The sequence below is a fragment of the Pseudopodoces humilis genome, chromosome 4, assembly GCF_049639895.1.
Source record: "Pseudopodoces humilis isolate 2021_Gansu_Grassland_sample_001 chromosome 4, ASM4963989v1, whole genome shotgun sequence".
NCBI lineage: Eukaryota > Metazoa > Chordata > Aves > Passeriformes > Paridae > Pseudopodoces > Pseudopodoces humilis.
This window is the reverse complement of record NC_142203.1, coordinates 5,668,243-5,683,498: the sequence shown is the minus strand read 5'-3', so window position 1 is coordinate 5,683,498 and position 15,256 is coordinate 5,668,243. Positions and strand designations below refer to the sequence as shown.

General features: G+C 37.8%; 1 protein-coding gene across 7 annotated transcripts in view; it reads left to right on the top strand.

The window, feature by feature from the left end:
- APC (APC regulator of Wnt signaling pathway) overlaps positions 1-15,256 on the top strand; it is a 97,519-nt gene that overhangs the window by 58,607 nt on the left and 23,656 nt on the right. For 5 of the 7 annotated variants that reach the window (XM_014258750.2, XM_014258746.2, XM_005529995.3 and 2 more), the window contains 3 exons: positions 5,614-5,722; positions 7,232-7,345; positions 12,482-12,565. In XM_014258750.2, the coding sequence (XP_014114225.2) occupies positions 5,614-5,722; positions 7,232-7,345; positions 12,482-12,565 (307 nt within the window). The remainder of the gene's footprint in view (positions 1-5,613; positions 5,723-7,231; positions 7,346-12,481; positions 12,566-15,256) is intronic. The other 2 variants (XM_014258748.2, XM_014258749.2) reach the window with 1 other exon arrangement.

Here is a 15,256-nt window from a genome sequence, read left to right as displayed (position 1 = left end):
TTTAAGGTGATTAGCACCTCTGATTTATGATCTGTGATCCTTCCCCACCCTGGTGGATTCTGAGGTGATAGTTATTTGGACATTTTTCTTGGCAGTGAAGACAGCTTAGGCAGTGAACCAGTCTGCGTTCCAAATAACGCTGGAGAAAAGGGATGAGAATGTTTTAATTTCAGAATGGTTTAGGCCATGTTACTGTCGTAGTAATGGGGTAAATATTTGTGCTGTGGAGAAGATGGATCTGTGGAGGCATGGCCAGATCACATCTGGCTTCATTGTTAATGAAATGATGGATAATCCAAAAATCAGGATACATGTGGAAGCATGTAGGGCATTGATGACAACCCTGGGTAGCCAAAGGAATGAAAACTTGGGAGGGTATAGGACTGTGCATATAAAGTCACTACCGTTTCTAAAAGAAAGTTAACCACTTATATTCCTGTGTTTTGCGTCTAAACTTGTTTGGTGTATTTACTAAATTTCTGTGTATCTAAATGTTTTAGCTAGGCACATATTTGGTTATCAATTTTGGATTTTTGCACTTAAACAGACTTTCAAGAACTTCTGGAACTTGACAAGCCTAAAATAGTTTAAAATAAAATAATACGTTTCATAAATATGCAGCAAGAGACCATTTCCACTCAGTATTTTAACATGCTGGCACAATATATGCTGCTTATGGGCAACAGTGTGTGAGGACTAAATGATGTATTTAAATATTTAGAGCAATTTGTTGGGCACCTGGCATCCAGTCAGGGTCAACCCACCACACTTGACTGAAAGTGAACTTCTGAGGGGAAGAAAATTCATAAATTGATTTGCCTACCAGAATGAAGATTAAATTATTGATGCATATCTCATTTGCTTGGCTCTCTTCTAATTCCAAAGTTTAAAAAAACAAATGGGGGGAAAAAAAAAATGGGCAGTTGCAGTGCTATGCTTTTAAATTGCCAGTTTAGAATACTCTAACCATGAAATATCTCTTGCTTTATCTGGCTATTTCCAGGTATACTTGGTAAGAGCATTGTATCAACAACAAAATTTTTCAGAGTACACTGCAGGTTTAAATTTTTTTGTGTTTGTTTGCCTGTGGCAATTTAGCAAATTTAATAATCTCATCTTTTTAAATTCTGTAATTAGCCACTAATGATGACAGTCTTCTGAGAAATTTTATATGAAAATGTTTGTATGCCTTCTTTACTCCTTCTGGTTTATGCCATTCCTTTTTCATTTCTTTAATGTTGATTTGGAGCATTTTCTGTCTCATGGCTTCTTTCTTCCATTATGCTTATCTCCTTTTGGCTGGCTGGTAAAACTTACCTCAGACTTTACAGCATCAGCACTGCTTTTCAAGATTTCATTTTATCTCCCACCAATTGAAGTTAAAGTATTACTTACAGTTGTGATTTACATAATGCAAGTAGAGTAGCATATAGTTTGTTTCCCTTCTCCCTTTTAGCCAGGAATAATATTGACATAATTATGCAGAATATACTTCAAAGAGAATTAAAGAGTTTTCTGCATTCATTCAGCTTCTTCTATTGTTTGAAGCTTCAAAAGTACCACATGACCAGCCTTTGAAAAACCCCCCTTCAGAAGAACAGTTCAAATTGCAAACTTTTTGTTAACTCATAACAATAGTGTGAAGTTCCAAAGGCTTTCTCCATTTGCTTTGCTGAATTCTCAATGAACTTGACAGGGTATGACAGAGAACACAATTTTCTCTGATGGTGTAAAAGTCCTAATGTGAACATCTTGGGGGTATAAAAAAGATGGAATAACTGCAGTGTTTCTTTCCACCTTGTTTTCCATGACCAGTAGCAGTTCTTCCACTTTAAATCCTTTCCTAACCCCAAGAAGCTCCAAGAGCCTCAGAAGCATCTGTACTTCTGGTTGGAATAGTATCTCAGAGTAAGGTTAAATGTGGGGAAAAGATTATCAGGCATATCTACAGAGAACCGCTGCTTATTTTCAAGGAAACTGAAGTGCAGCTTGCTGCAGTTGCAGCAACCCTTCAGATTTTGTGCTGAGAGAATTTAAAGACTGTTAAAACCTTAGTTCTCATGGAGCACTGATACCACACTAGTAATCCCAAATGAAGCATCACTTCAGAAAACAAAATGACAATATAAAATTGAACAAGTCGCCCTCGGGTCATATAGTATGTTGTTTATGCAGCACTGATGGTTCCTGTGCTGGTTTTGCATTGAATGACATTTGGGGAAGGAGTAAGAAACCACTCACAGAAGTGATTTCTCTGAGTGAAGTTGCTGGGAGCTTTCACTGTGCCTAGAAAAGGTCAGTAGCTGGCTAGTTCTGAGAAATGATAGCATTTTGAACCATTTAGAAATTAGATCCACCTCTCTGAATTACGCATTTTAAAAACTACAAGCTTGAGAATTCTCTTTTGCTTCCGGACCCAGGAGGTAGCAGAGCTGTGGTGAGGCCGGCCCTGCTCGCCCACGGCCTGTGCGGCCTGGGGGAGGCCGGGCCGGACGCCAGCGGCTCCCGGGCGAGGAATGGAGGCGGCAGGAGCCCGGCCCCAGGCTGGGCCTGGCCACGGCTGCTGACATCTTGCCGACGCTGAGTCCTCCGTGGCGCTTGACAGCTCCAGGCTGAGCCTACTTCCCCTGCCAGGGCAGAGAGGTGCCCAGAGTGGCCTGACATCCAGCACCATGCCTGCTGCGGCCACTAGATAAAAAATGGAACCCTTTCAAATAGGCAGATGAGACCTCCAGACCTCGTTCTTCTCTCCAGGGAGAGAAAAGGAGTGATGACACGTAGAAAGACAACATGAAAACACCAAAGTCAGTAAAGAAGGAGTCAAGCCTCAAATGGAAGGAGAATGAGGAGATGCCCTAATGGGCAGATGGCCAGTGATATACTGAAATATCTCCTTTATTCATGAGAGAGTATGGGGGGATGAAGTATTCAAACTGTAGATCTGAGCAGAGGCATCCATTGATGAAGCCAAGCAGACAGTGGAGTAGCTGTAACCCTATGAGAAGCTTGAACAGAGAGAGAGATGAGAATGAGGAAGACCCTTTGCCCCCAGGGAGAGAAGAAAAAAACCTCTCCTCCCAGAGATGATCACAGAGACAGATGGAGAGAACCTTTGCCTTTGAACAGCTCATCCTTAAAATAATACCCCAAGAGTTCATGGCCCATGGACACACCTGTAGTAGGGCTGTGAAAATGGGAGGAATTTCACAATGGTAAAACTTTTCCTGGGCAGCTGCTAATGGTGGAAATAAAAAAGCCATGAGAGAATTGTTTCTGCTGGAGAAGTCTCCATGGCATGACAAGAGAAAATTCTCCCTACAAGAACTTAGGAAAGACTGTTGTATAGTTGGTAACTGATTTAACATCCCAGGTTTTGTCACTACTTGATCAGTTGGGAAAGGAAAAAGTTGGGCAGGGGGAGGAAAGGTGTTTCTTATTCTTGCAGTCCTGTTAGTAAAGTTTCTTTATACCTTTTAAGTTTTGAGCCGGTTTTGCCTTTCTCATGATCCATATCTCACAGCAAGAAATGGGTAAGTGCACTGGTGATTTTAGCCAGCGCTGAGATCCACCACATTTTTTGGTGCATTGGCTAGGAAATTCAGATTGGTGAATCTAAACCACTACAGTTCCCAAGTTATTTTCTTGCATCTAGCATCTATTGTGCATGTTGAAACAGATTGAATGGCACACTGTCTCACATACTGAACATCCTACATTTCATAAGAGGAGCTTAGTCACATGTTTACTTAGCTGAAAGTAATCCCTCCAGTTTCTGCTACCAGTTCTTTGACATCTAGAGGCAGAATTAGTCAGTCCTTTCATATCTACAAGTCCTCAAAAGTTAAAATACTTTTTATAAGGATTGCATTAATTACTTATTTGCAACTTTTTATTTCACAGCCTGGACACAACTGGTGCGTGGGCACTCAAAGTGGTAAAAAGGGAAGAATTCCACTCTGTCCAGAGATTAGGCACCAGGGCTATGTGGCAAGAGAATGGGCAGGTGGGAGGGAAAAAAAGCTTTCTCAACAAGCTTTCCCCAAGCACCATCTATTAGTTTTGCCTTCAGTCTGCCTGAAGGACTTTAGGAATTTCTGTCAGCCACATCCTTGTGACTGAAGAATTACTGCTGTTCTGTGATACTGCTCGAGTTACCTGCCAAATTATGGTAATTGTTTGTTACTTCTTTTCAGTCATTTTTATTGCAAACCTTGGCATCCTTAAAACAAATCTGTTTCAACATGACTGTTGGATCAAATCTGGAAATTCATGTAATTTTGTTAATGTTTACAAACACTTAGCACTCTTAGATGTGTGTAGTTTTCCAGCATCACGTTGAAGGGAGGGATCCTCTCTTTCAATTTTCCATTTGCACACAGGCTTTTATTGGATATGCAATATATATTAAATCATCAAAATTAGCTTGAAACATTTTTTAAAGTCAAACAGATACTTTTGAACACAAATTTTAAAATTCTTTGTCCTTTGTTTTGTGTGAAAGATGGATTACCTTCTCAAATCATGTCTGTGATGCATTATCAAAATAGGGGGAATTTGTGTTTCTGTTGTATGTTATGTAATTGGTCCTTAATGACTTAGAGTAATTATCCATAATGTGTTTGTGTGCTTTATAAAGGTTCATATGCACTTGTTCAGAAATGTCACAGCCAGAGAGGGATTAGTTAAAAGTTAAGTGATATAAAACTGGGCAAACGTGTATGCAGCTTTCTGTCTTCTGGCAAAGGGTTGATTTTGTCATTTATGTAAATGACCAATATTAAAACATAAGAAGGAAGAACAGTACCTAGCATTAGAAAGAAAATAATAAACTTGTTCAAAAAAAAAAAAAGAGTGGCTTTCTGTTTATTTCTACTAGCCAAGTTTTGCTGGAAAATTTTAATATTTATTTTGAAGAATATAGTAGCCATGAACATTATTCCACTATATTCATAAGGTTTAGAATGATATAAAATTCAGTTCATGAAGGATTAGTAAAATAGCATATGAAATTTTTAATATATATATTTTTTTTTCCTTGGTTGTCTGCATATATTATTCATTTTGTCTTTCTCAGTTATTACTTAGGTATGCAGTGTGCTTATGGTACCCATTTAAAATGATTTTAATAGCTGCAAATGTATCTTGTCTATAATATTTGGTGGGAAATACTGGTTTTAAAGTATTTTAAAACAGAAATGGCTTATTTTGTGTGCTTTACCCATAGTTTTGCTGCAGGTGACAAAATGAGTAAAAGGACAGTGCAGAGGTGAAGATTCTCAATTCATTAACAGGACTGAGGGTTGTACTTGCTTCTGTGACAGACCTTTTCTTAAATGTTGTTTGCAAGAAGCAGGGTGCAAGTTAACACACAATAACTGGTTTTATTTTCACAGAAGGTCTCTTAGCTTTGGATTTTGAAGTGGGTTTTTTAGAGAGATATGTGTATTTTTCATCTCATAGATGAGGACCTGAAATGCTTAGGACAGAGGAGTGGATAGGTTGATTAGCCAGAGCCAGGGAACTGAACTAAATGTCTCCTTAGTGCCTTATTCAAACCTCCAGATGGAAATGAGGTGTTAATGGTAAGACACTTCCTCCTTCTGCTTTTAATAGATCCCTGTTGCTTGCGGAGCTTGAGAAGGAAGAGAAAGAAAAGGACTGGTATTATGCCCAGCTTCAGAACCTGACTAAGAGGATAGATAGTCTCCCCCTTACTGAAAATGTAAGTACCTTCTGAGTGCTTGGTGAGGTGTCTGGTGCTACAGTCTCTGTTGAGATGCTATGTGTATTTTATTAATTCAGTGACATTCTCTACTAACACTTTAGTTCAAATTTTTTTTTTTATTCAGTATGTAATGATAACCTAAATCATACATTTTTCACATAGAATTTTACACATCAGAATTCATACATATCAGTATAAATGTCAGTGAAAACAGAGGAGCATTGAGAAGTCATTATGACAAATTAATTGCATGTCAGTACACTTCCTTAACTCTGTTTCCCCCATTCTTTTGTTTGGTGGATTTTTTTTAGTTTTGAGAGTAATGTTAGCAAAAGACAATGTACAGAAGAGCTTTTACTTCTTAAAGTGATTCTGCAGCCTTTGCAGGTGGTGTTGTAAGCTTTTACCTTGGCTCCTCCAAACTATTTATAGTCAAGTCACCATTATCTGGGATAATGAAGTTGTCTGATGTCCCACATAATGCAGGATTTCCTGTTAGATGTCAGCAGCTTGGATGTATTTGCAGTGCATTCCATCACACATAGAGTTGTGAATGTGTGGTTGATAGAGTCACACCTGATGAAGCCTTCTGGAAATGGAAACAGACAACAGAAACACTTCTTCAATTGGCAGAAGTAATACTGAGTCATGGCTGAGCTTAGCAGAGCATCATAACCAAGGGAGAAGACCTGGAAAACATTTTGAGGAAGGGCAACCCATTTTCAAAGCACTGTCAGCTGTATCTCTGTCACTGTTGTAGGTTTTAAGGTTGTCTCCCTTGTTCCATAGATAATGAATTCACTTAGCTGCTTTTAGGATTAGAGTGCATTACTTAACATGTACACTAAAGGCCTTTCATAGCAATTTATATTCATTACTTCTTAGTCCAGACACAGCAAAATGACTGGTCCCATTTGGTGCCTGCTGATGATTGTCTTGTTTTGACTTTCTGAATTGACCTTGGTGAAGTCTTCTAGAAGCACTGCTCTTGCAGACTCATTTATTTACAGACTGAGTAATTGTCTAAAGCCAGTGAAGAGCTTTGCATCTGACTTGAAATTTCTTTTAATTCAAAAGTCTTTCCTTAGGTGTATTGCTGCTCCTGGGTTTAGCACTTGTGCTCTTTTCCCAAAGGAGTTAGAAATAAGGTAAATAGCAGCAGTATGAATACCATCACTATGTGGTGTAGCTTAATACTTCTGAATATTTTTGAAAATGCCAATTCAGATGGCACACATCACAATTTAGCTGGTAACAGCCAGATGTTCCTGTAAGGAATGATACTTTCTGAATGCTTATTCATTATATTTAGTCATTTGACAAAACTCAGGTGTAGTCACTCGGTTGAACATCATTGTGTTCTTGTTTCTCATAACACAGTCATGTTTTAAGAACGCATTACTGTGTTTTGTTTGTTTATGAAATTGTTCTGCTTTTTATTCTGAGAAATACACTGTTTACATAAACGTAACTTGCTCAAATGCCTTCTCTGTACTCTGGTTTCAGTTCTCCTTGCAAACAGATATGACTAGAAGGCAGCTGGAGTACGAGGCCAGGCAAATCAGAGCTGCAATGGAAGAACAGCTGGGCACTTGTCAGGATATGGAGAAGCGAGCACAGGTAGAGTTCTTCTCTTCCCATTAGAAGCAAGGGAAAAGGTTTTCCTGCATATTTATTAAATTATTGGTAATTGTATCTTTAAACTGTGTGTAAACACAGCACTTAGCCTTTCAAATAAAAAAATAGGAATCAGGACATAGGAAATAATTGCTCAGCAAAGAGTACCCTCATCTGCCTCTTGTGAATAAGCCTTTTTATTCAGCAAATGTAGACCATTCATTCAAGAGAAAATACTTTTTAATGATAGTTTCCTTACAATTTACTACCATTTTAGCTTCAGAAAAGCCAGTGTATTTGCAACTGCTTTATTTTGCATCTTTTTGCTGGGTTTCTTCATGCTTGTAAGTTTAGAACAGTCTAGCTACTGTTTTTACATTTCCGTAGCCAGAAAAGTTGTATCAGGGGATAATATTTTCAAACAAGGTTTTCAAGTAAAATGTAATTCGCATACATATCTGGAATTTGTTTGCTTTCATCAAGAATTGTTTTGCATTCATGGCGAGGATATGTACATATCTAACCACATGGCACACCCATTTGGAAGTAGAAATCAGAATGTAATCATGTGCAAATCATAAATAATCAGTTGGTTGCTGGTTATAAAATATAATCCCCCATAGTAGGAAAGCAACAGTTTGAATTTTTTCTTACCATTTATTTCTAGACATATTAAATAACCAACTTAGTAAGATTTGGGGGATTTATAGTGAAACTGACGATAATCAGTAATAATAAAGTGAAATCAGTAATAATAAACTGAAAGTAAAACAATAAAAATAAACTGAATTGTCAATACAGTCTTTTTAGGCTCTGTCTCCCTAACTAGGTTGACTCAACACAAAATTTTGCTCTATGAGAAACATTTCTAATTTGGTTTCACATTTAAATTAAAGCAGCTGTTCTGATTACAAGAGGTAATCAGAATAGCTGCTTTAAACTTTAAAGTGAGTAATCTAGTAGGACTTTTCAGAAAATTCCTACAATTAAAGTGCTTAGCCAAAGAGATACCCTGTCAGGTTATGTGTGCAGGGGTTTGTCTGTGATGATGTTCTGACAGACCCAAGTTCAGTTGCTTGGAGAGTCCACTGGCTCTGACCTGGGAGCTGTAGGGCTGTTATCAAGGTTTATCAGCAGGGAGATGACCTCCATGGATTCAGCTGTGCAGTTTGTGTCATCCTGCCCTGAGTGAAGATCCTGCATAGCAGAACACCTGGGAAAGTTTTGCTGCTGTAAATAGGCTTAAGTTAGAGGAAGATGAATTAAGCTAAATGGGCAGGCTAGGCTGCTAGCAGCATTCTATATGCACTCAGGCAGGGATCAAAAGAAATTATTCAGACACACAACTTGGCTGTAGTTATATCACTATATGGAAATAATCAAGCTGACCCTGAAGTTGTTTCTTCCCTAATTGTTGGTTTTAAATTTGGTGGGGGGAAAAACACTGACAAGATGATTTTAAAACATTTTGTGGTTTTCTGAATTAATGTTTGACATGGGGTTTGTCACAGCTGTTTCACTCTCTCTGTATCTGTGTAACACTCACATATTTGCAAAAATTACAGTGCCTATTGTGATTATATAAAGATTATTGAATACTAAGTAACTACTTCTGCAAGTGCTTCTTGTGAATTTAACTGGTAATTCCCCTTGGTTTCATTCTGCCAAGGACCAGTGCCAAAAAAAAGTGTAGAAGTTCATTGATGTACAAATACATAAGAGAAATTTCTGCATTATTTCACTGTGATGTTAAAATGTGCAAAATTAAACATTAGTATTTGGCAAGGATATTCAACTTAGTAGTTTTACCATTTTCTTTCTGCTCAGGATTTGCTTTCCACCCAAACTGATTAGGAGCAATACTATGCAAAAACATAGGCTGAAGGGAGGGAACATTTCAGCTACATGAAGGCTGGCATTGCAGACATCTCTGAATTAAGAGTGCCAGAGATTATTCTGTGAGAGAGCTGGTAACCTGCAGTTGCCCAAGTAGTCACTGCACTTTTCTGTAGCTGCCCTTTCTCATAGGCCTTGAAACAATGGCTTTCTCACAATTTTTGTCTGGCATGATTTGGCTTTGTTTCCTTCTGAAGCAACTTAACTCATATCAACTAACTGTTGATGTCTTCTATGAAGATTGTTCACAAGCGCAGCAGTGTTCAAAAAGATGGTTAAGAAGCCTATTGCAAGCTGTTTCGGCTAGTTTATTGATTTATACTAACTTGTAACTATTCTCTGAAGCTAGTAATTTCTAATAGTAGTGCTTACTTGAAAAAAAAAAAAGGAGAAAAGCATTCTCAGCCATGTTTTATTTTTACTGTTCAAAGGTTGTAGCCAATATATTTAGCAATAAGAAGAAGCGAACTTAATTTCTGTAAGAAATACTTCAATTCTAAGACTGAATTCATGTTCACATAGAATTTATTTTTTGTTCAAGTCACAACAAAAAGGATCTAATTTTTTTGAGGTTAAAAGTTCTGTAAAATATTGCATGAAATTACCATTCTTACAAGAATTTATCCCAAGATCTCTAGAAGTTTGCCAAAACACCAGACCACTAAAGATACAAGAAAATTTAGATCCTGGAGTTTGACACAGATTAACATTTCAGCACTGTTATATTTATACAGTGGTCTTGTATGTACATCAAGCCATTAATGCATTTTTCTGTCATATATGTTTATTTGGGAAGAAAAACCCAACCAAACAAAAAAGGCAGACAACATTTTTTAAACAAAATGTTGTTCTTTATTTTTACTTTCTGTGTAGTGATTATTTTTCTGTTACTGTGGTTGTGGAGGAATTTTATTTTTGTTTTGTTAGACACTTTATTGGGGCAGTGAAAGCCAAATAATATGTAACTTCAAATGTAAAGTTACTTTATACAGCTATTTTGTGTTAATAAAAGTTGCGAGTAAATATAACAATAAATGGGAATGTAGTATGAACAAATATAAATCAAAGGTGATATTTCTCAAGTAGATTCTAAAGTTAAAAACATTGCTCTGGCTTGTTCATTGTGTATCTCAGACTTTTGCCCATTTGCCATTAGGCTCTACCCCTTTGTGGCAAGAAATGCATTCATTTTTTTTCTGCTTCTACAATGTTTGGCACAAAATACACTCCTGGTTAGTGGAAATCCCAAGTTTCCCTGTAATAGTAAAAATTAATTAGAAGAATGATCTGATGTTTAAATCTCTGGACGAAAATTGGAAAGGGCGGATAGAATTCCTGTCCTTTTGGAGGACTCAGTAATACTTGGCAAATCATGCAGTATTTAATTGTTTTCATCTGCACAAAATTTTTTTCCTGTGTTTAGGTGCGTATATAAATATACACAGATTTTCTTGATGCCCTTTATTGGATACATTGCTGGTTACACAGAAAGAAACTCAATTTATGGGGACACCTGCATCTTTTGAGTGCTTAAAGGGGACCTGTAAGAAACCTTTTAGCAGGGAACAGTGATAGGAGAAGAGATAATGGCTTTAAATTCATGGAGAGTTGATTCAGATTAGGTACAAGATAGAAATGTTCTATGGTGGGAGTGATAAAACACTGGAAGAGGTTGCCAAGAGGCAGCAGGGGCCCCATCACTGGAAGCATTCAAGGTCAGACGGAGCTTTCAGCGACCTGATTTACTTGAAGATGTTCCTGCCCTTGGCCGGGTGTTTGGAATAGATGACCTTCCAAGGTCTCTTCCAATCCAGACTATTCTATAATTCTATAAAATTCAAGTCATTCTTAAGGACAATGAGAGACGTACTTTGTCAGTTATGCATCATGTCACCAGTGAATAAATATTCCCAGAAACATTTTTTATCTTTCTAGTACTAAAAAATTTCTTGAACCAGGAGCAAAGGGTGGAATAAATTATCTGTTTGCCTCTGTGCTGAAGCTTTTATGTGTTTTCTAATAATTTGCTTTACAAAATCAAACCAAATTTATAACTTAAAGTTTTAGCTTTCCGCCTCTACTAAATGTTGATGCTTATGGTGTTTTTCCCATAGTTGCTTCTGATGTGTGTTTCAGTAATTCATACTTTGTCATTACGTTTTCTTTTGTATTTCTAAATTTTCTAGACTGCATTGTGTTTCTATTGCATGTGCATCTTTTGGCATTAGCACCTTTTGCAAGTTCATGCTATTTCCATTTTCAGATTATAAATGTGTCAGATAAGACTGGGTATAATGCTGATCTTTGCAGTGTCCACTAGATTGTTTTTCTAGTATAGCCCTTTCTTCAACAATATGTCCATTTTATTAATCTATCCAAGGCACAAAAAAATACTGTTTAATCAGGTCTTCTGCCCACATTTGAAGTCAAATAATGTGAATTTATTAAATTATCAAGCTCATGCACTTACTGTTTCACAGACTGATGATGCATCCTGTGCTTCACTGTACAGTTTGTGTGGAGTACATGTATCCTGTTACATGTGGAGTCTTAACATTCCCTTTGCTAACCACTGAATGGTTGTAGTGGGAAATGGGTAGCAATATGCCTGTAAAAGACCAATTCAGAGATGTCTGTAAAATCCCAGATAAACCAGAGAAGCAGTATGTAGTTCTTTGGTTTTTTATACTTAGCCTGTTAAATTCTTTGAGATTTGTAGAAGTGGTAAATATCAGAGAGAGGGCATAAGCAAAATTCCCAAATGAGTATAACAACTGGATATAATAGAAATCTGTCAGGGTCTCATGCCTTCAAAGACACTCTGCAAATAAAAATATCTTTCAGATCTCTGTAAGGCAAATAAAATTCTGATATTTGAGATAAAAGTGGAATAGTTTGTTAAAGATATGCATAAAATGTCAGTTTCAGAAACAAGAATATTGTGCATGTTAAGTGTAACATTTTTTTAATACCTAAATGTGTTCTGTATGATGACCTATTACATACAGTTGAGTATTCAATGTTATTAAAACCCCAAATACTCAGTTTTGAATGCTTGCAATCATTCATTTCATTATGAAGAGTACTTCAATTAATGCATGTAGTACCTGCTGCATGTACCTACTAAAGTAGGTTTGTTTTGTAGTCAGCAGTATTTGCCAAGAACTTTTCATACTGTCAGTCTGTACAGTAAGTAAAAGGAGTTTTTGAACAAAATCAAACGTGAAAATCCATTCATTTCAGGCAAGGGTGGCCAGAATTCAACAAATAGAGAAGGACATTCTTCGTATACGACAGCTCCTTCAATCACAAGCAGCTGAAGCAGAGGTTAGTGAGCAATAACTTGCCTTTTTTTATTATGGTATGTATATTTTCTCTAAAAAACCCAAAATATTTGAATAAAGTAGAAGGCAGGATTATTCCCATCAGCTGTCGATGTCACAATCAGGTAGTCAATCTCCTTAGACTGTTACTTGCCCTGTTTCTAATGAACTGAGGATGGAATACTTGGATTAGTCCTCATACTACTGTGGAGCTTCAATCAATAATCATATAAGTCAAAAGTTTAGCTTGAAATTTCAGTAAAAATGTCAATGTGCAATCTCCTTATAAAGGCTGAGTACTGGTTTTAAAAATAATTAAACCAATCAGTTGTACATGGCTTTCTAATTGTGAATCTCTGATAAGCACCTTCATGGTTTACTTGTCTTTTGAAAGAGATAAGATGTAAAAAAAGGATGAATAGAGCTTCTTCAGACTTCATTATAGAACCCTGGTATATTTTTAGTGTTTAAGTACAGGGTTCTATATTAAGAAATGCAGGTTGTTTCCTGCAAATTACGAAGTCCATAGCAGTAATTGCCATTAGCAGAAACTGCTCTTGTGGAAATTCACTTAGAATGTCAACTCCATTTCTTGTACTGGTAAATTAAATACTGTGTTTGACATGAATATTTTATGACTTGTTTTCACCAAAAATAACTACAGAAAAAGCTCAGAGCATCATTTAGATCACTAAAGGATGTATATTTTTCATTTTCCATTTTGTAAAGTACTGGTTTCATAGTTCCAGGATTTGGGGGGAAATCAATTCTTGTAAGTGATGCAGACTGTGGTGCATGAAATTAAAGTTGCCTGGTCTATTGACATGAGTCAGTCCAGGTGTGTATAGATATTGACGAGATCTCTCTAAGCCTTCTCCTTCTCCAGCTGAACAGTCTCAGTTCTCTCAGCCTCTCTTTGTGTGAGAAATGCTTGACCCTAAAGGACTGCTGTAGCCTGCCCAGGTTTTGTTTCAGTGAATCCATTGTAAATCCAGCTTTATTGTGCTGGGGAGGCCTGAACAAGACTTCGGATGCTGAGTGGAGAGGAAGGGCCATCTCCCTGGCAATGCTGGCAATATCCCCTCACTGCAGCACAGGACACTTGGACTTTTTGCCACTATGCCTTTGAAAGGATGGCCCACCAGTACCTCTAGGTGCTTCCCAGCTGGACTGCTGCAGCCTGTGCTGGTGCCAGGGGTTGTTCCCTCACAGGTGCAGGACTTTACACTCCCTTTCTTGAACAGCTTGAGCTTCCTTTCAGCCCATTCCTCCCTACCATCCAGGTCCTTCTGGGAGTCAGCTGAACCCTGTGCTGTATCAGCTTCTCCAACCTGGGGAGGGTGCACTGTGTCCCAGCATGCAGCTGTTGGACAATATAATATTGTCTCAGTATTAACTCTGGCTTGCCTCCAGCTGTACTTCATGCTACTGATTGCAATCTCTTGATTCCCAGCTATTTCAGCAGTTTTTAGTCCACATCCCTGTTCCCCTACCTCCTGCTTGCTCCCCAGGCAGTTGTGCAGGGATGTGCTGAAGAGCAGTGCCCGGCTGTGCCCATTGCCCAGCACAGGCTTGGAGCTTTCCCAGCAAGGCAGCTCTGCTTCACCTTGTTCTTCCTTGCATGCCTGTGCCCAAGGACGTTCCTCTTACCTCAGCTGTGTGCATTGCCTTTGTGTTCCTACCAGCCAGGGCTCCTGCCTTGCCAGCCCTACCCTCTGTCCCCTGTCATTTCTGGTGTAGAGCTCTCCCTGCCTGGTTGATGAGGCTCTCAACAGGTACTTTTGCCCCTTATAGTCAGATAGATCTTGTCACCAGAGTGTTTATCTTTTACTCTGGTAAAAAAAAACAAAACAAAACAAAACCAAAACAGTATTTTGAACTTACCTGAACTCGTGGATTTAGCATTGAGATGAAACTACAGAAAAAAGGTTTTGTCTTAGTTTTTCACTCCTTCCCCCAAATTATTTGGCTGCCTCATACACTGAAGGTCTGATATATTCAAATTTTTGTGTGATGTGTCTTATCTGGAAAATGTTTGGGTATCTGGTTTCATAGTTAAATGTTTTAGGACAGAGTTACCAGGGTGCCATTGGTGGTAAAGGAGGCAGTCACTACAAACACCCTAATAGTTTATAGCGTGTTTTAATCATTTCCAAGTGATGACCATCTCCTACAGAGATCAGCTAGGTCTGATTCTGAAATTGTCTGGTGGTGCAGACGCACTGCAAAATCCATATAACTGAAAAAAACAAACATGAGACTTTTTTTATATTTTTATCCTGTGCCTGATACTGTTACTGAAGAAGTGTATTTCTTTTAAGAAGAAGTCTATGCAGCAGTGAGAAAATGGTGGAAAACACTTTTAACCATAGCACAATAGTGTTTGATCCCTAAATTTGTGGTTAATGCATAGTTTTGTACCATACACTGCTTAGTACAAGCCCCAGAGATTAGCACAGCATTGTGTTAACTCCCTACATCTGTGACTAAGTTGTGTTCCAACTTCCTTATTTACTTATATCAGTAGTTAATATGTACTAGCTGTTATCTTAATTTTGAGAACAAAGATTGTGTGTGACAGCAAAGAATGATAGAAGTAAGTACATTATGGCCTGATCACATATTTGAGATATTCTCAAGGAGAAGAGATTCATCAGAAGATCTGAACCGTATCAAGATAAGTCCACGGAAATAA